This window comes from Lineus longissimus, chromosome 9 (assembly GCF_910592395.1).
Source record: "Lineus longissimus chromosome 9, tnLinLong1.2, whole genome shotgun sequence".
Taxonomy (NCBI): Eukaryota; Metazoa; Nemertea; class Pilidiophora; order Heteronemertea; family Lineidae; genus Lineus; species Lineus longissimus.
In genome coordinates, this window is record NC_088316.1 from 15,027,296 (window position 1) to 15,052,274 (window position 24,979).

At 39.8% G+C, this 24,979-nt stretch overlaps 1 protein-coding gene across 9 annotated transcripts in view; it reads right to left on the reverse strand.

Moving 5' to 3' along the window:
- Positions 1-24,979, reverse strand: part of LOC135493197 (protein Fe65 homolog) — a 152,247-nt gene that overhangs the window by 32,431 nt on the left and 94,837 nt on the right. For 8 of the 9 annotated variants that reach the window (XM_064780272.1, XM_064780273.1, XM_064780271.1 and 5 more), the window contains 8 exons: positions 18,015-18,612; positions 14,780-14,936; positions 10,155-10,203; positions 9,698-9,804; positions 8,838-8,980; positions 8,463-8,679; positions 8,128-8,255; positions 6,798-7,069 (listed from right to left, as the gene is read on the reverse strand). In XM_064780272.1, coding sequence (XP_064636342.1) covers positions 6,798-7,069; positions 8,128-8,255; positions 8,463-8,679; positions 8,838-8,980; positions 9,698-9,804; positions 10,155-10,203; positions 14,780-14,936; positions 18,015-18,612 — 1,671 coding nt within the window. Of the gene's footprint in view, positions 1-6,797; positions 7,070-8,127; positions 8,256-8,462; positions 8,680-8,837; positions 8,981-9,697; positions 9,805-10,154; positions 10,204-14,779; positions 14,937-18,014; positions 18,613-19,748; positions 19,825-24,979 lie in introns of those variants that run through there. The other variant, XM_064780274.1, reaches the window with a different exon arrangement.

Consider the following 24,979-nt stretch of genomic DNA (forward strand, 5'->3'; position numbering starts at 1 on the left):
TTCCCAGCTTGACCTGTCTTGCAAGAGATTATTAATAATCATGTTCGAGAACGAAAATGTGGCTTTTTGTAAAAAAACTTTTTCCTCACAAGTGAGTGTATTGATTGCAACAAGTTTTTCTTTATGCTGATATTTCGTAAGCCAAGATTCGCTTCATTTGCTTTTATGCTGTTTCAAGCTTTTGTCAGGCAAGTGTAAAAGTGTTATTCCAATAGTAATGTTTTAGTCCTGAGAATTAATTTTGGTCTATAATGCGTCCTTAGTCCTGAGTTTAATATCAGTCCAATAGTACTTGTCCAGTCCTGTTTTGATGGTATGCCTGTAAAACTCTGATACTCCTGTCTGTTATAGTATTGAGAAATAAATGAATAACATCCTGAAACATCATGAGATCTTGTCACATTTGCCTCAAGTTTACTGAAGTTGCCTAAAATTCGCCCCAAATAGAATTAGATCTGGTCACATTTGCCTCAATTTGGCCGAGAATCTGCCTCAAATAGGTTTGCCTCCATGGAGTGGAAAGAAAATCGAAGTCAAAGGAAAGACAGTAAACCCATCTGATTTCACATCACACTCCGCCTACTCAGGTATGGTATTCCACAACGCCGAACCAAAGAAACCTGTCGCCAACCTAACGAATCTGTCGCCAAGAGTTGTTGATCAACACCACGCCAACCTGCAGTTTTGATTAAGAACAAGCCTGCCTTGATTATCCGGAGGTGAGTCAGAACACCACTCAGACAAAGCCGTCTCCATCGGGGTAATTACTTATATTCCAATCACCTGTTATTCGGAGGAGCTAAGAGAGATTGTCAATATGATAGATCTATAGGACGGGTGCTTTATTAGCAACTTGACGTATCTCATAAGTGGAGAAGAGAGAAGGAGGGAGGGAAATCGAGAGAGGAGGAGAGATATCAAGGCTGTGAGGAATTTCAGAAAAGGCAGAGAGGCACTGCTTGGCACAACTCGCTACAATCCTGAATTTTGATCCAGCCTTTCAACAAAATCCAAGATCATATGGTAGACTGTACACAAAATATCTGCTTGCAGACAAAAGATCTATCAATTGCCTTAAAAAGTGTCAAGAAAATTTTTCAATCTAACATCCAGGGGCAATAGAAATCCAAGGTCCCAAACAAAATATGATCAACTACTTTAAAGACACCAAAGTTTTTTTCATTTGCCTCTCAACGTCAAAAAACTCTTGAAGTGACACAAACATCAACGTTTTATCCTTTGATCCAAGAAAAAAGAAACTTCATGACACAAAAAGCACATTCAGAATAACACAGGGCTCAAAAACGAGACCAACTTTACTCCATATGTGTTGAACTCAAATGTTGCTTTGTGCTTTGTGACACCAGCAGCTCATAACGTGATGACACATTTCCTGCTTGATCGTTGGTTACGCTTGGTAACCATCTGTCCACTTGCGGCTACGAGTTGAGCGTTACCATCGGGTCTGAGTATACGGGATATCCTTTGTTTCAGTTTTTCAAGCGATAGATGACTGTTTGATGATTGTGAATCATGAGAATCAGCATGATTCAGACGCAAGTGATGGAGAATCCTCAACAACCTGGGACCATATTTCTGTAGCTGAAATTATGCTCACATGACACCACTAACTCAATATACCAAGGGATTACCATCAAGGAAACTCCATACTGAGGGAATTCGATTCAGAGAAGCGATCATCGCTCAAATTCAGCAGAATTCGGGCCAAGATTGATTCATTGGAATCCTAATCCTTTCAAATGCAAACTAATTCGAAGAAAAGAGACTTTCAGTCATGTTATTTTAGACTGAATGGCTCATTTGCATTCTCAAAACAAGTACATGTATTGCCAATTTACCTAATACTGATTGAGGCTTTCAAAAGAAGTATTTTTGCTTAATCGTCCAAATGGTACTTAGTCAATTGCTTGTTTCGTGTTGACAAAATGGATCTTGCTGATAACAAAACAGATCTTGTAGATGGCAAAACAGATCTTGCAGATGGCAATGCAGATCTTGCACATGGCAAGACAGATCTTGCAGATGGCAAAACAGATCTCGCAGATGACAAAATAGATCTTGCAGATGACAGAAGACATCACCTAGAAGATGGCCAAATGGATCCTGCAGACAAGAAAACTGATGACTTGGCAGACTATTTCGACAATTTACAACCACATCCTCGTTTGAAGGTGTCATAATGCTCACTTCATCCCACGAAAACAGAATGATAACATCATTTAGCAGGAAATTTGAAGATATTAGTAAGAGACATCTTAGAGTCGAAGACTTGTCAGAAACATCGATCATTTCATACTTGAAACTCTCACTGCATGAAAACCATTACTAATGCCCTGGACGGCTGCCAGCGACTTGATGACTTATGTCATGCATTAGATAACGCCAATCAGTCATGTTTGCCAGTTGAGATGCCATGTTTGTCCTTCGCATGTCATCTGCGGCGTCACCCACAGCCTCTTTACTCAAGGGGCGCCAAGCCACCATCATAAAATACAAATGTTATGGTTGCATTTGCCCAAGCAGTCGCCATTCTAAATGGGATTTGCAGCCAATACCATAAAATACGAATGCATGATAGATTTCGTATTCTGCCAAAACAGTCCTCGTAGCATCAAGCCCAGGGCTGTGAGCAAACAGACCACTTTCAAACTGAGATTCTTCAGCAGCTTCTTTCCTTAAAGTAGCTGCGTGATTCACAATTTCCAAAGAACAACTAAGACCAGAGGACCGAGCTAAAATGTTCACCACATATAGGCCGACAATCCAAGAAATCCGAAATCGAAAGAAAATATTTGTACACTTTGAGACAGTAGCTGCCATTTTCAATCCTGAAAAACCTCGAGTATTGCTTTTAAATCCTTTTATAAACTAACAACGTTTTCTGAATCCCGGACTCAAAACATCTTTCTCCCAAAATCTTAAAACCACCTTGCACCTAAATGATCTAAAGAAATACTATGTCACCAAGGATTTTCTTATCCTGATCACGCTCAGTATTATTAATGACCCTGTACCCCATATCCTGGTTCTCTCAGTCCACCCACTCGGGTACAGTCACCTTGGTTACCATGGCAACAAACTAAATAATCCCAACCGTCCCATTATCATGATCGTTATTCTTCATTTGAAAATTTTTGCAAAATAAATTGGATTAAATTAGTCCTATTATTGTCTGAAAATCTATTATCGTTATTTTTAATGGCCCTGTCAGTTTCGGGAATGTAATAAGCATCTAAAATGTTGCAGTTATAGTTTGAGTCAATTTTGGGTCAAATATACATGCACTGAATTGTCCCCCTCCAACTGTCAAACTTGCTCCCGTAACTATTTCAGCCCCCTTAAACCAGCTACAACAGAACCTCTGTTAGCAGACACCTCTCTATTAAGGAAGGCTCTTGTCAGTTCAGAGGGTGTCCTTCATTGAGAGGTTCTACTGTACAACGTATTGATATTGGGGCCCCCAATGATCCTGCTCACTGCAAATTATCAGCCAAGGTAGAACCATTGGCGAAAGAAACTACCGGTACTATTCCTAACTTAGCAACCAAAATATCTCTACCATATAACCCAGACAGCTAAAACAGAGACAAACAATGGATGACTTACTGTATTGCCTTGTACCATAAAAATAGAACTCACTATCCTTCAAAATGTAATCCATTGAAAGAAAATCGGGGAAAATTTCAGCAGCAGCTTCTAAAGTCAAGTTAACCATTGCCTTAAACACAGCGCTATAGAAACGAATCATCCCATGCTACGGAGAGAAAAAGTTGTTCCTGAGTCAAATCGGGATTCGACATTATCTGTGAGTCAATGCTCGCTCAACAACAGCTGATCACTCTCTGAGAGCCGAACCTGCTCGAGCCCTGGTCGTCCTGTTGCCGACTCAAAGGAATGTACCATAACATATCGCCTGTGTTGAAAGCTTAATAAGGCGTCCAGGAAGTTTGGCGCTGAGCCGTCCCATGGGTCCGGGTTTATGGTGAGGCGATCATGGCCATGTATAGCCGTGTATTCTGAGCATTCATGGGTCCCAGGATGGACGCCAGGTACCAAAGGAAGAATCTGACTGTTTACGGAGAAAATCAATATTGCGCGCCACAGAGTCTGGGAAGCCGTTAAAATCGCGATAGAATTAGCACTTATTCCTCTGAAACCGAGATAATAGATTCTGGTTTCTTCTAACAAGCATTATCTAGGGGAAATTGGTGTAAATAGCGGAGAAAGGACTTTGTAATGAATCTAGCCAGGGTGTTGGGTGAATCTGACTTCAGCAGCGGCGCCGCGAGAATTCAAAGTGATATCGTTAAGTGGCTGGAGTTGATGTCACTTTTGGAGTTGGAGTTTGATGTCCTAATCTATTTGCAAGACAATTGAAGCGATACGTTATCGCAACATCTGATTGGTCAATATTGTTATCATGTGACCAGTTTGTGATAATTTTTCAATTCAAAGCTTTCCAGAGTGCAAGACAACCGAATTTCTGACTTTGTGATGCAATCACCAACAAACCAATCTCGATTCAAGATGTTTAAACATTAACCCACCTCAAAATGTCCAAAATTCGAATTTATGGGCTAATCTCTCCCTCAAGCAATTTTCAGCCGACCCATTGAAAAGACATCCATCTGGCAGACGTCAAGAGTTCTTTGGCAATAACAGAAATAAATAAACATAAATCCATCAAGAAATGAATAAAGATAAAACAAACTTTTCCCAAAGAAACCTTAAAGTGCAAATTTTTGCATAATCCTATCCGAACATTACAATATGGACTTGAGTGACCCTTGAAATAACCTGACATTTTCCAGCCTCTTGAAATGATACTCAATGCAGAATTTGCAAAGAAATGACAAAATTATCGATAAGTCAATCAATGACTGAATGAAAATGTGGTAGAAATGACTGTAAATTTCCTCTAATTCCATTCTGAGACGTTCACACAATAGAGTCCAGATTTCCCGCGTCTGCTTTTAGACTCTCGGGAACCAAACAAAAGCGCCAAGGTGATAAAGGCGATAGCACTAATGCGTTGTGTATAAATCAATTTAAGGGGAATGTACCAAGGACGTTGGGTTGAACTAGCGGTTCAAGCACGTAGATACCTTGAACCGAGGACGCTCCAGTTGACATCATGAGCGATCGCATTAGAAGAATCTGAATTAATAATAGCAGAAAGATTGATAGGCGTACAGGACACAGAAAACCACTCTGGTATCAATTAACAATTTAAGTGACTTAAAATTGGAAATCACTGTCATCTGTACTCCGCTTATTAAAATTCGCTGAATATCAAACAGTGAAACTTAGCTTAACTCCTATAACATTGAATCGCTACACAAAGTTCCTTAAAGAAATTTCACAAAAATATCTGCAACTCGGAAAAATTGCATCCCATCCTATAGAGAAAACGAGGGGAAATCACCACCCTATAGCTACATAAATCTCTACGCAGCATCTCTCTGCAGACAACGTTCTGATCTAAATATTTCCCATTTCTCAAATGTTTCATGGTTTATAATTGCGCGAGTCATCCGAGGGGAAGCCAACTGTCTTGTGGCGCCGGCTGAACACTCGAGCAGCGCGCTTGAACAAGTATTACAGGAGCTTAAGGCCAATATGTGAATATTGTAGAAATATTGAAGGCTAGCGCGTGCAGTTTGAAAAGAAACCCGTAGCTAGGGACCTCGTTAAGAAGACATCTTGGTTATTGGACATTGGGTTTGACGGTCTACTAAGTTTGGATTAGTGACGTAGATTACAGCTTGAAAACTTGACTGAAAGGGATTATTCGATCTCGACCATCAAATTAGACCGCAAGATATCACAGTTGTCTTAAGACTGAGGTTTGTAAAATGAAGATCTTGCACCAGAGTGACTTATACTTTGTTTGTTGATGAAAAGATGCGAAATAAAATGGCGGCAGTCTTTCAATTGAGACGATGTCTTGGCACCGAATAGACGTGATATTGATTTTATAAATTGCACGAGATCTTCGGCAAACACGTTCAACGCAATGAAAATTACGCTTTAGAGCTGCAAGGGCAGTGGTTTGGGTTTTGTTTCAAGAATATCGAGAAAACAGGCGTCGTTTTGTTTGAGTGTTAGCGCCACTGTTCAGTATTTGTCTCGACAAACTGAGTGATTGGAAGGCATCAAAAAGTAATGCATTATGTTTTCAAGTTTAGTGCTTTTTGGTCAGTTTTGTTGCAGTGAATATGCTGGCTTAATACGAGTTCAGATCAGAGTGAAGATTTGTATGAAATTTGCATTTTTGCAAGAGATATAAAAATAAGCATTTGCCACATCCTGAAGACTTGTTCCAAAGTCTTCCACAGACCAGAAGTTAGAGCATTGATTTTGTTCAAGGAGCTATTAACCGCCCACTGCAATATGCGAGAAAGTATCACATTACGCCCACAGCAAGAACTTAAGACGCAGTAGGGGACATTGATTTTTACGGCCTTGAAAGAAGATACACAAGTTTGATATTCAGAATTGAAATGAGAAATGAGAGAAAAATTTTGGTACAGGGATAGGATTGTGTGGGCATTTTACAAAGAAAACACATTTTCTCCAATCTTTGAGTAATTTTTAAAGATATTGTTGATTTTAGGAAGTGTTGTGGAACATTGTTATTTATTTTTAAGCTAAGGAGCTAACATTTAAACTCATGGGTTTTCTAACAGTTTTGAGAGACATTTTCAATATTTCGAACTCAGTGCCCCCTCATTCCTAAAATCATCACAAAGTCAAAATGTAAAAAGACTACTTACTCTTATACACGTTTTGGAAGGTTATTTTCTGTCCGTTTGGCTCCACGTTTTTATCAAGATTCGGGAGATTATTCGGTCGTATGGATCGATGAATGGCCGCCCCATGATCGTAGGCATCTCCGTACGCCCCGTGCTTCATACTTCGCTCCATCATCAACTTTTTACAAATGTCTCGTAAAGTGTTAGCAATATGGCGGGCTGGAGTATCGCAGCGGAAGACATGACACATGTGTTTTCGGGTCGAGCGGTCTCGAGCAACGTAAGCAAAGTCCCTGAAAAGGTAAAATTAAGGACTGTGTGAGACTTGAATTTTGCTACTACTAAATTTCAAGACATCATTTAACACCATGTTGACCAATATCTTCAAATCCTGTGGTACAACGTTATAATATTTCCCCATCTAGATTAAATCTCCGCTTAATCTTAACCAGAAGTGCTCCAATTGATTTCAGTCACAAGTAACAGTTACTGGCCAGAAGACCTCAAAAGATTTGTAATTTACAGCATTGATATAAAGTAAAGACAACATGCAAGGGAATGACTAGTATATGAAAAATTGAGATATCCAAAAATTGATTCCAAAATCACCAAGAATTGTTTATATAAGATCAAAAACACTCAGATACCACAGCACTACCACACAAAAATTTACTGATTTTGATTCAAATTACTGACATGAGATGAATTTCCACACTCACAAGTGTCTTTTCAAAGCTGTGACAAAATTTTGAGATTGAATGATTTCAAAAAGTAAGATGGAATAGGAAGGGAAACAAGAAACAGCTGGATAATTTGAAGATTCACAAAAACAGTCAATTTTACAACAACATACATGTACATGTAATACATCGACATAAATTACCTCTCCCTAAACATAGCAGCAATGATAGAAAATGGAATGAATGAATTTGCAGAAAAAATTGTAATAATTCAATACCTTATGATACTCTTCAAAACTTTTCATCAATCATTTGTCGTGAAAAATTCTTCATTCAAAAGCACTACATGATTCTATCATTATTAGGTGAAAATAAATTTGGCAAAAATGTCCAACATTCAAAAACTGAGCACAAGTTCAAGACTCAAATAAAATCTTAACTCTTTCTCAAAAAATTACATTGTTCAGATATGATATTTCTCAAAAAAATTCTTTTAAAAATCTTATATTTCTCAGAAAAATCTAATACAACTTGGCTTACTTTGTTTTGTTTACATCAACTTGTTGAGATGAAATTGAAAATGAATCGATGCACACCAAGCCAGTGCAACTACCTCAATCGAAGCCAAACAAAGGTTATCTGTGCCGGGAAAGAATGAAATAGACACGTACCTTCCATTATCGCGGCCGACGCCCCACACCCGGATGGACTGGATGGGCTGGCGGTGGAGGACGCTAAAGTCAGTCGGGTCGCTCAGCGTCAGGCTGTTGTTGTCGAGGTCCATAAACAGGTCTTTCCCCTGGAGAAAATATGAAAATAAAATTGTGTAACTATTTGTTCTAGCAAAGTCCCAATTCATAATGAGAAACCATGATATGTCAGTTCAGGTTGGAATTATTGGATCATCAATGGCGCCAACTAGAATTCCAGTGATACACCTCAATGTCTTGACTTAACATCATATTAGAATCTAACAACTAAAGAAAGAATAATTCAATTGACTTACATCTCCCCATCGTCCGACGACATCGTTGATATCATTCCGCCCAAGCGACAAGTCCACAATGCACTTGTTGACCGCTTTACTGCTCCGCTCAGGTGTCAGGTCTTCCTCGGCGATGCGGACCCATCCGAGCGATCGCACGGCGTAACGTATTGGCTTGGAGACCTTCTTCTTCTCCTCTTCAAATGGAACGCCCTCAGATTCTTCGGTTGGTGTGTATCTAAATCAAAAATATCCAGAAAATTCATTAGAAATACTCCACACTTCTTTCTTAAAACAGGTTAAAACAATCAATTTCCAGATTCGGTGGTAAATTTCCAGATTGAGTGGTAAATAGGTTGAATTTGTTTGAAAATTTTGGATTGTTTTTATACTTACAATGATTTGAGAGACTCTGACGCATATTTGAACGCATGACCTTCGAACTCCGACAGGTGGTCCTGATCGAGTCCCGATGCGCAACTGCTGGGGGTATCAGGGATCGTGGAAGTCGGAGATGTCAAAGTACTCTGAAGGGAACTCTGGAAAAGATAAAAAAGAAAAACACTGAGAAACTTTCAAACTTCTTTTAAGATTGCATTCTCACTGATTCCCCACGAGAAGTGATGTATCATCAGTGCGGTTTCGAGTTTAGTCCCAAATATTGAATCCGACTCTGGCCAAGGGAGAGGTCTTTCAAGTGCCCTTTCTTGTGGTAGGAACTCAAATGATGAGTAATCACTTGAGAAACCACACAACGGAAGTATCAGCAGAATTTTGAAATTGAATTCAACGATTTGACAGAAGATGGCACTTTGCGCTGATAACAGGAAGCGCATCATTTCCAAGTTGATGAGGAAGGCCGTCACTTCCTGTGGTTGTCAACGGAAACAGAAATCGTTAGAAATAGGAGTTCATACTATGAGTCATACGAGAAATGTAGCTTGTTTGGTCGAAGGCTATTTTCAGAAAAACAACAACAGCAACTACAAGAAAATACTTCCGGCTAAAAAATAGAAATGTACTAAGAGGGACGATGGGCTTCCTGTGAACACGTCATGTGACATGCCATATATGAAAACATCAACGTCATCATGAACTGATGAATCATGGGAGTATTTCTAAGTTGCCTTGGTAACTGAAAGTGATTACATCACAGCTTTCCGATGACGTCAGAGTTTTGAGATTTATCCCATTCCACCCTCAGTTGGTTAGATCGACACATACTTGAACCATGCAAAGTCTGTACAAATGCTTACCAAAGAGATATCACTTGCTATCGATAGAGGGCGCTGTGACTTGGTAGGTGGCTCCCTCTGTATCGTACCGCTTTTGACGTGCCAGAAGTAGACGCCAGTTTGTTCATCTGCAAACAGAACAAACAAATCTTAGAATCTTTACAGAAAATTAAAAATAGGAAGAAAATACAATATTTTCTATAATTGTAACACAATACCAAGTATATTGGCTAAGAGGAATTGCAACTGAACACTTGGAGTAGACCTACTTTTGGTCTCTTAAATTCTAATGTTTGCTACAAAGAATGTTCCGATAGACACCAAAGCAGATGGAACTACAAACCCAGCCATGCAGATATTTCAGTTCAACAGCTTGTTCGCCGATGGCAGCACTGGCCACTCTCAAACTCGTTACTGACTGATGGGACTCTGTCGTCGGCTGAAGCAATTACTTATGAATATTCCTGAGGACACTGACCTTCATGTTTTTCCCAGCCGGCTGGTAACTCATCGTCAACTTTGGTGTTCTGAAATTTTAAGAAAACGGATTAGAAAAAGATAAATTTGTCTCAAAGGACAAGCCATTTTATCTCATCTGATGTGAGAATGTGGACCATGAATCGTGTTGTGGAAGCATCTAACATGAACAGGACCTTTCATGAAGCATGTGGCCAAAGAATACTGCTCTAAACTCCTCAATTTTGCATATTATCTTAACCGGTTGGCATGAAAATTTATGTGAAAATTCAAAAGAACTTGTCAGTTTTAGTATTGTTGTGTTCAGCTTCATGAAATGTCCTCTAACACAGTAAAACTAACCCAAGCAAACACCAAACAGGAACGAAGCACAATAGGTCTCCCATTATCATCGAATAAAAACAATATGTCACACATTCAGAGCTCCATAGAAACCGACATTCGTTCGAGAACCACAACTGATGTTAGCCAATATGCGAGGGCAAATCCTGTGTTCATTTCAGATTGAATCGACATGGTACGGGACGCTCTGTCTATAGCGCCCATGTTCGCATGATGGAATGCAAGCCCTCTCTGACTGTATTAAGACAACATAGATATCACGAGACAAGCAACTCAGCTCGGGTTATCTCGGCCCGGATGGCACATTAATCAGTAATGCGGCCAGCTTGGAAATGTCTGTTTGGCGATTAATTGCAGAATTAATGAGGGCCGGGACTAAGGGTCCCGATTACGAGGCAGAGCTGTACCCGGGTGTGATCTTTGGCCCAAATAAGCATATAGTCTGTTTTTGTTTTGAAAAAAGCATGAGATGTCATACAGCCTGTTCTAAATCCCTATGATTGATCTTTCAGATATTCAAAGTTACAGCCTAAGAGTGAGGCAGGCCCCCCCCCCCCCCATCCCAATTGGTCTGAGTTTTCAAAGCAGGCCATAACGTAACTGTGTTTTAAAGGATGTTACGGCATACCTCTGTGTAATTCAGTACCATCTTATCAAGAAATCCCGAAAGTCACCAAATTGAACACATCCAGATATTCCATAGGGCACAAATTAGAAAATTTGAATCCTTACAGCAAAATTGAACACGATGCAAATTTCAGAGCAAAACATTGCTCCATCCAAGCCAAAATGCATGAATCAACTCCACACGGGCCCAACTGCGCTCAGGAAATACATGTTGGCTCCTGCAGACAATTTTCAAGTCGTACAAGCCCCGAACATGCTACAGGAATGTTCCACTGGAGCCATTTTGTTGGCGGATATGAATAAGGATGATAGCCGCAGAGATAATCGAAGCAAAACATCGCTCGATCAAATAATTGCACATTTTGATGAGAATATTCCACAGCGGGCCGCAGCTGCTGGGCTATTGACGTTTTGAACACAGTTTTGGGAGCTTCCAGTATTTCTGTTGCATTATTTGTGTTAGGAGTTATATTTGTCCAATCAAGAAGCGCAGTTTTTCTTCATCGCACAGAAAAGATATTCTGCTTCTCAATGCCCTGGATACTTTGGTATTATCAGTGGACCACAGCAGTCACATCACGTCTTGACCATGGATATTTTGGAATGTTCACTTGAGAGGTCACTCGTGGCAAGAACAAATAGTAGACAGTTGACTTTTATGTGAAACTTGCATAACAGTTCATCAATTCAATAGTGGGTTTTTTTTGCAAATACTCAAGCAGCTGTAACGAACATACATCAATTTTATCTCTTCCTCGCAATTCTAAGTAATTGTGGACTTAGAGATTTCTTTTCCGCCTCAATTCCCCGTTTACCTACATTTTTAGTTGCAAGCAAGGACAGGGTTAAAAGTTCATTTCCTCCAGGAAGCACAGGGTTGCTGCAGGAAACAGGGGGCAGGGAAGTCCATACAGGCCATTCTTGTCCATTTTAGGATTTTTCAAACAGAAATTCACTCCATATTAGGACTTCCTGCAGAAGCAGGATCCAAAATAACTCTGAGAGTAGGCAGGAGATGGAAGTCTAAAATAGACAGTGGTAACGTTGTCCGAGATGAATTCAAAGAAGTTTTCAGGGAGTTCCACTAATCTAAGTAAATTCCCTACGTCAGTAAATATCAACATCAATAATGCTATTGGGGAAAGTACGAGGTCGAAATCGTACACCTTAGCAACAAAAAATTATCATGATTAATACTAATGTTCATTCCTTCTGAAGGAATAACGTTAGTTTTCAAATCTGTGACGTCACAACGCCTCGCTCGAGACACCCACGTCCCTAGTTACGATGTTTCAGATTCTGTTAGCGACGGCCACTTCGCAAGATGAAAGACTTACCTGCGGCGCTCGAGAATAATGAAAGGGCAGAGTTGAGCAGCGAGCAGTTGATGACGTCAATGGCGGCTTATCGCCTACCTAGCACCCTTCATGTTCCGCGGCGGCATCAAAGGGCTGCAGCGCTTTTGATCGGGAATCGATACAATTCGCTTTGTTGAAAGGATCAATGGAATTGTTGACAATCGTTGCCATAGCAATTAACCAAGACAATTTTATTTGATATAATACTCGTTGTCTTGGTAATTTAACGCCCAATCAAATTACTGTTTCTAAGCATAAGTATTTTTCTCGCATTAACGTCACGCTCTTTTGACATGGCCTCACCCAATAAAATTATCCTTTTCATCAGCATAATTTCATGACCGATCTTACGTCACTGTCTGACAAGATTAGGGTTCGACGCTATGAGTTGCATCATGGGTGGGGTGTTCCCCTTCGGTCAACTGAACAACGTCATACTCCAAACAATGACAAATTTAGATCATTGTCATCATTTTTGGGTAGGCCTGATTGAAATGCCCACCTCTACGTCACAGATAACTACGTAGCTACCTCATATACTGTCATAACGTTTATTTTGGGCGATAATGACAATTATCGAAAACCTCCCATCCCCGTCACAAATTTAACTGACCAGAATAGTCTATTCTTGTTATTGTGACGATTTCGGAAATTAGGGTATCTGTTTCATGACAACAGGACAAATTTAGCAATTTATGATTATCTGTTACCAAAATAGTCTACTTAATTCATCCCACAGATTTTGTCATTTCCCTCACAATAGATCACTTCCGTAACAATCAAAATTATGATTTCCTCATGTAGCCTTTTTGATTGAGAGAATGACAACAAAAATTTTTTACTCAAACATGTCAAACATATCATGACTACATGTCACTCTTCACCCCAAAACTTCCATTCTCTGACTTCTTATACTTTTTAAAATTTTACCAGTATAAAGTTACTCGCATTGCATAATTTCTTACTTATTGTTCTTGTTGACAGATATGCAGTCAAAATTTTTCATTGGTATTCTTAAAATTTTTTCGATTTTCCAGCCCTTGCATAAAACTGTACCCTACATCTATCCAATGCACTCAAGATGAATTCGAGGCAAGCCATGAAGAACCGTCTCAAGTATGTCAAGAAAACCATGAGAAAATGCCAGATGCTTGGTCCAGTCATCCTACTTGTGGCCTTCAGCCTAAGAAGACCCCAGAAATGCCTGCATTGTACAAGGAATTGTTGAGGAATGGTTGGACTGAAATTCGGATCAATTTGGTGATGGCAGATAGTAAGACAAATATGATTGGATTAAGACACAAAACTTACCAACATTGACAAGAAGACATATTAAAGCAGTATTTGTAGAAAATGTACTATCTAAAAGATGGCCCAAATCAATATAAAATTCTCAATTATTGATGCCTTCCTTGTCATAAGAATTGAATTTCTTTTCCCAAGACATTAACTAACTACATTGTAGATGTCAGGTAGTCTCATCTTTACCATGCAGTTCCACCACCAACTCATCAGAAAAATATATTGAAATGCATCAACATATTCTGAAAACACCCAAATGCTTTTATGTCCAGCAGACGGACATGAGCAGATGACAAAACGACTAGCAAGACATCAACATCAAAGCGCGGATGACTAAGGCACAAAAGACAAGATCAAATAGACTGACAACAATTCTGTATTCAGTTGGGACATTTACAAAACATCTTACAGAACAACATAAATACTCAGTTTCACCCAGTTAGTTTTTTTCTAATCATACTACCACCTCTCATTGTCACTGATTGCAAGCTTCACAGGAAATTGAAATTGTTGTGATGCGAGTGAAAGACATCATTTTCTTTCATTGGTTGACTCAGGTGACATTTTGACAACAAACTTTTCGCTCATTGTTGAGTTGGTGACTCAACAAAGATGGCACCTTTTCTTCATTACATAGTCTGCGTAATATATCATTTTACTACATTCGAATCTCGACCACAACAGGGACAACATCTTGGACACTCGGACATGATTACAACCGAAGATACACAGTTTTCTTCAAAACCAAGTGACTCTTTCATAACACTTAGAAGACCTTCCAAAACCATTTCAGCCCAACATAATGCTTTTCCTTCCAAAAGTTACTGCTCATGAACTCTTCAATACATTCAACTTTTGATCTTCATCCCCCCTCCACAAACACAGCACCTAACCCCCAAAACCCCAAATATCAGCCCTGACAACCACCATACACACTGATTCTGATAAATGAACATGATAACAAACTTAACGGAACCAGACAGCCATGCAAACTTACCGCATCGCCCTCTGTGAGGCTTTGTTCCGTATTTGACTCCTTCTTTTCCTTAGTACTAAAACTCTCCACGCTCGCCGACCCACGGATTTGGCCCTCGTCCGCCTGGATGCCGCTGTCATTGGAGTCAGGAGAGTTAATGCACGTTTTGTCAGTAAAGCTGCAACATAGGAACGGGAACAATACATAGCTAGAGCGGCTTGGCAATGAAACGTGTCGGGGTAAAGCGTTGGCAATGAAACGTGTCGGGGTAAAGCGTTAGCAATGAAACGTGTTGGGGTAAAGCGTTGGCAATGAAACGTGTCAGGGTAAAGCGTTGGCAATGAAACGTGTCGGGGTAAAGCGTTGGCAATGAAACGTGTCGGGGTAAAGCGTTAGCAATGAAACGTGTCGGGGTAAAGCGTTGGCAATGAAACGTGTCGGGGTAAAGCGTTGGCAATGAAACGTGTCGGGGTAAAGCATTGGCAATGAAACGTGTCAGGGTAAAGCGTTGGCAATGAAAAGTGTCAGGGTAAAGCGTTGTCAATGAGACGTGTTGGGAAAGCATATAGCATTGGCAATTAAAAGTGTTGAGGAAAAACAGTGATTACTTAAATAGCTTAAGCTTGGACATGTTGGAAAAAGCACTTATTACTTAGATAGCTTAAGCTTGGACATGTTGAAGAAAGCAGTGATCACCAAAATAGCTTCAGCTTGGGCATGCTAGAAAAGCAGTACTTAATGAAATAGCTTTAGCAACAATACAGGTGGAGAAAAGCATCAAATACTCAGATAGCTCTAGGCATGAAGCACCAACTACTTAGCCCAGCAGCCTGTAAATGAAACATGTCTGGGGAACAGCAGTGATAACTTTAGCTCTAACAACTAGGCAAAGCAGTGGATGGCAAATAACAGAAGTGGGCAGAAAGAAGCATCAACACTACCAAGTAGCTCTATAGTAGGCAATAAACAAGCCTGGATAAAAGCCGTCATTATTCAAAATTTCGAGCAGCTTAGCCAGGGTGTTGAGAGAAAAGTTGTGATTGCTTGTAGCTGTTTCAATGAAGGTAAAGAAAAAGATGTTAACAATGAAGCTCTAGTGGAGAGAAAGCAAAAAGATCTCACAGTCTAGAAGAAACTAGAGTGAGATATGGCGATTGCAATTTGGCAAAGAAGCTAGGTGACTGCCAAAGCAACTTTGGAAAGAATTTAGAGTGGCACAAGGTGGTGATAAACAAGATATCTTTATTAGATGACAATAAATATAGCCAAAAACGACATGTAGTTTAGCATTTCTTTGCAGGAAGCGGTAGTTTTGGATATATGAAACCAGACAAGTTAGCACTTTTGCAAAATCCAGTTACACAGCTGGACTCTATTGTCTAAGCAGAGATTTCACCAACCAAAGCCAAAAGAAGCAATACGCATAAAAGTGACAGGGATGGTGAAGACTTTGGCTGCATCCACCCACAGACAAGACTCGGGGGAAATTGGCAAGTGATATTTTTCGCAGCACGTCACATTGCTGAAGCGAGACGCTTGTCAGATACAAAGGATAGTATTCAAGTGGGGAAGCCTCATATCAATAGCAGCATAATGCATTAGAAACAAGTGCATAATCATTCCGCTATTCATACAAGGAAACGTTACTTCCAGGATATTTCATTACATTTTCAGATATTTCACCATTGTTGCCAGAATATTGGCAGGGGAAAGGAGTTCAACATCTAACATGTCAGATGTATCCAATGTAATAGATGGAACATAGCGGACATTGGGTATCGTGACCAAGAGCAAAACAATAACTGTGATAAAGTGCAACGCGTGGAGGAACAAATTCAAAGAAGGCAACACAGCTTGAAGCAAGGAACAACATACTTTTCTGGAAGAAACCATGATCAAGTTTTGACTTACATAAACTCATGAATGGTTCTTATCATAAGCAGTTGTCAGCAAGAACATTCCAACAACATCACTTTTTATATCAATTACAAACTAATAGACTTGGAACATTTGAAAATTACCACCAGCAACTAATGTGCTACAAGTAAATGAGTGAAGTATGAGTTCTAGTGGAAGAGATTGATGTGAAAATCGGACCAAGGTGAAAGCTATCATGACATGGTCAAGTCAGATTTTTTTGGTTAGGATGCAATAGAGAGGAAGTTTGATAGAAGTAAAAATAAACAAGGGGACAGATTTATCGAAATATCAATGTTGTAGAAGAGGATATGTCGAAGAATGATAGTTAGCTGTAGTTAGAAGTTAGAAGTGGTAGTAAGCTGAAGCCAAGCGACCAGAGCTAATGTAGAGCTCAGTCAAACTCCCGAAGGAGGGAGTCGACCTGCTCGGAGAGAAGCCAGAGAGTGGACTGGTGATCTTTCCCCAGAATATCCCTTAAAACCCAAAAATACACCTACAGAAATATCAACGTCACAATTTCAAAGTATTTAGGGTGGCAATTACGACATGGGCGAAATTGTTGCTAAAAATACCCAATTGCTCCTCCTTCTTGTTTGTTTAACATTTGTTTGGTTGTTATGTCCTATCATATTGTCTGAAATTAATCAATGGACCATCGTCAACTCTGTTCATGGTTGGCTATGATACCCGATCACCATGCTAAAGAAAAATTTTGCTGACGTCAGAGTTGAGACATCTATCCAATAATCTGTTCTCCCACCCGACAAAATGGATTCAACCAGTTTGAGGCAAATGGGTATTATATCGGTTGTCTTAACTCTATTTGAGGGGGTGTTGATAAATCGCCCACCTCAACGCCCAAATTTGTCAAAAACACCCTTTCACCAAATTTTACCAAAGTCCCAAAAATCATCATTTTTCAAATATATATGCCAACCAAGTTCAGTACTGAGCACGCACACTTGTCACCTTTCCTTCAAATTTATGTATTTTTGATAAGAACAACAAGAGTTACCATAGATTTTTAGTTTCAACTTAGTTGCTCAGAATTGCATGAGCAGGTAGTACATTTCTAGTACAGTACTAGTCATTTCAGTCTGCTTGAATAAGCCAACAGTTTGGGTAAAGAACCTGGCTTCTTTTTGTAAGAGTGATTTTTACCATAATTTCACCCCTCTCACACAACCAGTAAAGTATGACCCCAGACCCAAGCGCCATAAACCCTCAAATCTCAGTCACATGCTCAATTCCCCAAAAGGAAGAAAAAGGAGAAGGACTCATAGGTAAACCAAAGAAAATGGAAAGAAAGAGTTTGAATTCGAATATAAATACTCACCCTTCGGGAATCTCCGAATCCTTTTTACTGTCAGCATCTTTCTGTATTTCACTCTTCCCATTTTGCGTCTCTGTCGATTTCACCTCCTTGACTTTTTGCTGTTCTACTGTCCGAACATCACCCCTCGGCTGTCGTTCTTGTTGCGATTTAGCGGATTTTTCTAAACTGGCGTAATATCCTAGAAAACTAGATTTTTCTGCATAGGGCGTTGAGACCTCCTGCTCCTCGACGTCAGACTCCTCAGAATTGTCGTCGTTTTGTTGCGGTTCGTTATCACAATCAACAAATTCTTCCGATTTAGCACTATCAACAGAACACAATGAGTCTGGCGAACAGATATTTTGTTGATCGTAATTCCGCTGTTCAGAATTCAAGTCTATACCCATCGACGTTAAGTCTAACTGTGCATAATTTTTTCGCCGTTTTGACGTCGGGTTTCGCGACGATGTTAGGATGTCCGGGTCGGCGTAGATTTGATCTTGGTAATACTGGTGTGTGGTTGGAGTGATAGGTGTCGTTAGTGGTGTGATGTTTGAATTGAGTTCATCGTCGTTCATGTGATAGTTGGGATTCGAGAAGGATGTGATCATCTCATTATCTGCAAAGAGAAAGAAGATGCAATCATAAGAAAGGTGAAATTGCAAAATATTCTCAAATATTGCCCAAAATCTTGACTGACACATATCTCAAAAAGAATCTAAAGAAGAATGGAAGTAAACCAAGTTACAGTCCTATCGATCTGGTAACTGACTTTTATACGATTTGCTAACTGAGTATCTTGGTTCTAAGGAGCTATACTGTTCTAAGGTGTATGCTCGTTTTTGATGGATTTTATTCCCTTCTCTCTTCAACCAAACTAGACAATGCCCTTGGGAAGATGTCTTCTGATCTTCTGATCATCAGATTGCTAAGAGGCACAGTACTGTATGGAAGCAGTATCTGGCCAATGCAACTCAATTTCGATGTACAATTCACTCAATTTAACTCAACACTTTCTGATTTGCATAGTTCTACAACTACTGTGGCTTTTCACTGCCATTATTTTTTGCTTCTCTCTCATTGCACCTTGCCTTCAACATGTCTAACTAAGACTACTTAAAGATTTCCTGATTTCAAATCAGTAGCAGTCATCGTTTAGTTTGTCTAGCTTTAGTAAGTCTAGTTTACTTGTCTAATTTAGTTAGAGATTCTTACTTGAGTAAGTTCAATATCTCAGATCATCATTTCAGCTCATTCATCAACCCATCATTACATTTAACCAAAACTTTAAGCGAGAAAGTTTATCAAGTTAGGAAAATACCTCAAGTCTGAGGAGTCAACTTTTAGAAAGTTAATGAACTAACTCAATGAAATATATGATGAAATACTGTGACTTTTGAATCTCAGATAAACTAACTAAGTGATGGAATGACTTAAGTCAGAGGCATCAACTTAGAGATAGATAGTTGGATGAATTAAAATGAAATGATTATATGATGAATTACTCTGACTTGACTCTGAGTTAAACTCAGATGAACGAACTAAGTGATGAATGACTTAAGTCAGAAGAATCAACTTAGAGAAAGTTGACGAACTAACTAAAAGTCGAGAATGATGAAGGAGAATGATGATGGGATGATAGGTTTGATGAGGATGATGAAGTGAAGAAAGAGAGGATGATGTATCTAACTAGCTACATAGGGACAGTACAGTCCGTGGTATAGACTGATGATGATAGTTATACTTGACACGTACAACGTCTGTAAGTTTGAACGACCATGGCGGCTGTCTGTGTGAGAAGCGGTACGGAGACAGACAGGAGAGGAGGTCTAGAAATATGCTGGCGGTCTGCTCGGGAGTCAAATCATAACTGATCAAGTCTAACAATAATCTGGTCTCGTTAAGCGAAGTCACATGACCAGGAAGCCGTTCCACATTAGGAACAACCGGAATGAGTTTAATTTTAGAAGCCAATCGGAGCAAGCCCATTTGTTTCTATATTTAACGCAACCGGGGGTATCCCCGCCCTTATATGGTCGATATGATGTCTCATCATAGAAATAATACACCTAAATAACATTATCGATGCGAATTGTGACGCTAGGTTTCTATAAGAACTATAGCAAGTAGCATTGTGTGACGTAAGTGTATTGACAGACATATGCTACCCCTATGCATTAGCGCGCACATAGCAACAGAAAATCTATACTGCCAACGTCACATCGAGGTGATTCAATAGGTGACCTTTATGAAGATCCGGGATCAAAGCCAGCGCCAGGAACAAAAAAGAACCATCCTGAGCATCTCTCCGAGATCAAATGATGAAACACAATAGCGCTGCGAGCGCTGAAGCATTATGGGTATAGTCCGTTCAAGTTAACATCAGCTCTATTTGTGTCCTTGCTGTGTGCATCATGTACACTGAACTGGTTCAAGTTCAGTTGGATTTAATCTGATGATATACTCTGCACCAAAAAAAAAAGCCAATATCTGCTTGATTTCACTAAGGTTGACTGAATCATGTGCAGATTTCGAACATGCATCTGTGTATCAATATACGATAATTTTAAACCAAGTCGGGTGAGGAACTGAATTTGCAATTCTTTTTATAGTCTGTTGCAAAATCTGATACTATAGTCTGTGTCAGTTCCCAACTATAGCAATTTTTATCCTACACCCTGTACCACACGTTGGCCTCAAAAAAGGCTTTTGATCACAGGTGCCATTTGTTGTGGACATTTGTGGTCAGATTCAAAGGAAACTTCCCCAGCACCGTGACTTTTATCAAAAGACCAAGGTCTTTCAGCTCATCGAATGACCTTTTACCCAATTCACCGACTTTGTATACATTTTTTTCACCTGAGCTTTTTACACAATCTTTACCACATCTCTGACACACATTGCCTGGACGTAATACCCTGAATACATGACTTCTTTAACACCCACAGTTTCCGATACACTCAGATTTTGCCCACAACAAAAAAGCCAATCAAAGACTTGATAACCTACTACAAACGTCATCTTACAATATGACTACTCAAATGACAACATAGAATTTCCGGGTTATTTTTGTGTCTAATGTTAGACCATCGACATTTGAATGAGAAATCTAAGGTATCCTACAGCCTTGAATGAAAGGGGTAAACTTCCATGATATAAGGTATCACAAAGAACCTATTTTTAGCGCTAACCAAATTTTACACACTCATACTGCGAATATTTTTCGGTTGTGCCTTTGTAGCAATTGATACACACTTTTACATATCACTCAGAAAAATCTTTTCGAGTTATCATTATAATGATAGGATATCTTTAAAGATGTTCTGAGTGACAGAATCCGTCCACTGATTGCCCAATTATCCCCAAATAACCCGTTTCCATGGCAATCACAATGCTATCTAAGCAACAAGTGGCAGAAATGCTTCACCTGGCGATAAGACTTCGACAACCTGCTGTGACTAAACCGAGAATTCAACCACCGCTTGGCCGCAAACCAAATTGCATAGATCACCAACAAGTGTGAGTCAGTCACATTAAAGAGGCAAAATGCCATCAGCTAGAAACGGTTTTGTCATTGCAATTAATTCACATCCACCAGAATCGTTGGTTAAAATTGTCAGTGTTCAATAACAGCCATCTGATCAATTTTTGATAAATATCAGTTGCCAAAAGTAGACCTGATCAATGATGATCTCGAAATAAACCTCAACAGGTTGTCCCCCAAAAAACTCCGAACTGAATAAATCAATAACTGACTCAGATAGAGAGAGCACAGTTGGTTTTGGCATCGGTTCTGAGCTAAATATAGCCACCGATCGATTGGTTTACGCATGACATAGTCATGATTGTCAAAACTGAGATGGCATACTGTACAATAGGTTAATCAGATTTTAAAATAATGATTAAGTAAATTTTAAACAAACCAAGATTGATACCAAAAAAGTATTCCCCTATTCAAGAGAAGAGCAATAGCGTAAAAACAAGAGAAAAAGCCTCATCCCCAAAACAGCAACTTGTTTGAGCCCAAATACCACCTTCAAGTCACCTCAGACAGGAACAAAACCAAAGCACACTTCAGCCTCCCATGAAAGGGACCTTGGAAATATTGTAGTATAAACACATGAAAGGTGCAGCCTAAAGCCTTGTAAACTGCACCTACACATCCGAGCAACAAACCTTGGGATTCCCAAACATCAGACGGAACATTACCTACTGCTCCAGCCCAGACAGTCTGGCACCAAGACCTAAATAAACACAAATCGGGGAAATCCAGAGACATCGTAAACTAATCGAGAAATCGACACAAACTTACTTTGCCTTGAAATATTCCTCATGTCAAATTCCTTCATTTCGATGATAGATCGAAGCTAATAGCACAGTTAAGACTAATCTTGTAATTTTCCACAAGTGGCCTAGCCCGTCGGTTGGTACACCTCTACCGCTAGCAATACATATTCCATAGCTAGCAGACGAGCCGGCTCTCGTAGCAGACCTGAATACCCAATTCATGGGCTCCGTGCCAGCTTTGGTGACTCATAGTGCTAGCAAGCTAGCTACAGGGTCGGGAAAAGAAACGGGAGATTTTAGCAGATTGTTGCTCGAAACCAAATCACTAATTTAAACAAATCTTTTAACAAATTTTTTAGTTCATCATCATCAAGTCTAAGGGGTATAGTGACATAATGGTGCATATATTTGGTATCCCAATAGCTCTCTAAACAATTTATAGACCAATTTCTAGTCAACAGCAAGAACCTGGCCCGCCTCCAGCCACATTTTACGTAACTCCAAATCAATATATTGACTACTCTGTCCGAGTTTGGACAACACTGCTATGAGACAAGCTAATTCCTGGCCAAGATTTCGACCTAGTTATTGATAAATTAGCTTCCGCCTCAAATAAGACCTTATTTAAACCAGATCTAGCTGGTGAAATATCTCCATGAAGAGAATTTTGATCCAAAGGAAAGCAGAACAGGAGTTTACCTTCCTGACATAAGCAGCAACCTGACCGAGTCCCAACCACCTTCACTGATAGACCAGACCTGCACCATTCAAAACTTCTGCCAAATCACCTCCCGGAATGGTCCATCAATAATCCATCAACACCCTCAACAAAGCCAACCCAATTTCTGCAGGATCCGACCTCAGATCTGACCTCAGACATTTATCCGAATTTCTGTTCCCTCTACCTTCTAATGGACCATTAGCAACCCAAAGGAGGCCATGTAGCTCGGAACCAACATATATTGAGGAGACGTCAGATGGCCATCAATTTGAAATATGTCTGCCGGGCTATGAACTGTAATTAAGCCATTTTGGCCGGCTGGATTTTATGGGTGAAGGCGAGGGAAAGATACAAAGGGGAAGTCAGATGGACAGATAATATACCAGGGTCCAGTTGCTCAATTTGCGCTGGAGACAAACACAGGCATTAGCTAAACTATAAGTGTTATCTCCCTAAGGACTTGACATTACCAACATTGCTACTTGTGAATGCCGATGAAGCAGCTGGGCTCAGGAAACCAATTCAATGCCTTTTCTATCCTTGGGGCCTTTCACAGCTTAAACTCTTCGTTTCAGAAATATCTTTCTGACTTAGATGATCTTTAGCAACAACTTGGAAGAAGCTGGTATGATGGATATAACCTTGCTCCCAATTAGAGAAGAAATGAAGCAGTCATTACAGTTTACCATCATAAATATCTTTTCTATGATTGACAAGTTCTAAAATGTTCACAATTTAACAAGCTATCAATCCTTCTGAAAGTCAGTGGCAGGCTGCCCTCAATCCACAACATACATGGCCATGTTATAGAGCTAGCTAGAGCTCCTCTGAGTGATTGTTAAGGTAATCAAGCTATACACCACAACCACAGGTTAGCTCGTTAGCCGCTAGCTGAATTAGCGGAGGTTGAAATCTGAAGATGGTTTTTATCACGAGACTGAGTGTATGGGAATTGGCTCCAAGGAGAGCATTACCTACACCTTAGAAAGTGCTGAGAATTGGTACTGACAGAAAGTGCAGAGTATATTGGTACTGATAGATAAGGCTGAGCATTGGTACTGATAGTGAGGTTGGCCATTTAGCCCAAAGAACAGAACAGACTGGACTTGACCTGACTCTCATGAAAACCTTCCCTCCACCCATATCAGAGGTGTCAACTAGACTACTGCTGGCTTTCTCTCAAAACCACCACTTTATTTTCTCTTGCCCACGCATTTCTCAATCATCGCAAAATTGGGCTATTTTAGGACAGCATGTCAATAGAGTCGGAAATGACAACCATTCCCAATAACGCATCTGAGAACAAGAGATTAACAGAGGCAAACCATTTAGAGATCTGTTAATGTTGTATGCGTGGTTACCAAGAACTAACCATCTACGTCAGAGCTTCCCCCAAACGTAGAAACTGGGCGATTTGAGCAATTGACCAATTGTACGCATTGATTCGGTGTCAGAGGTCACTGGGGTAGAAATGAGTTTAGCTATGTTCGTCATATCTTCATGGAAGATCTTTACCATATATGGCAGACTATAAGATCGATACCCTCAAGACAAGCCAAGAAGTATTTTATCTAAAAGACATTAAAATATCAATTTATTCCCCAAAATTTGATTTCCCTTGCTAGATATGAGACTAAATTGATTGAAAGTATCTTAGTTTGGCAAAATGAATTGAGATTTAAGTCACTAATTCAACTTTTGTTGATGGCCCATGATATCAGTATGTGTGGACCCTGTACATTTACAACACCCACCATGTCAATTCAAAATGGCCGACTGAGTGTCAAATGAGCCATGTATTTGATATGTGTGAACCCCATGCAACAAGTGCAATCAAAATGGCCGACCTGCATATCAAAATGAGCCATGCATTTGGTATGTGTGGACCCCATGCATGAAGTGTCGTCAACATGGGCGTATGCTCGCTGGGAATGCAGTGCGTGCATTCAAATCAGCCATGTATTCGAAAATGTAACCC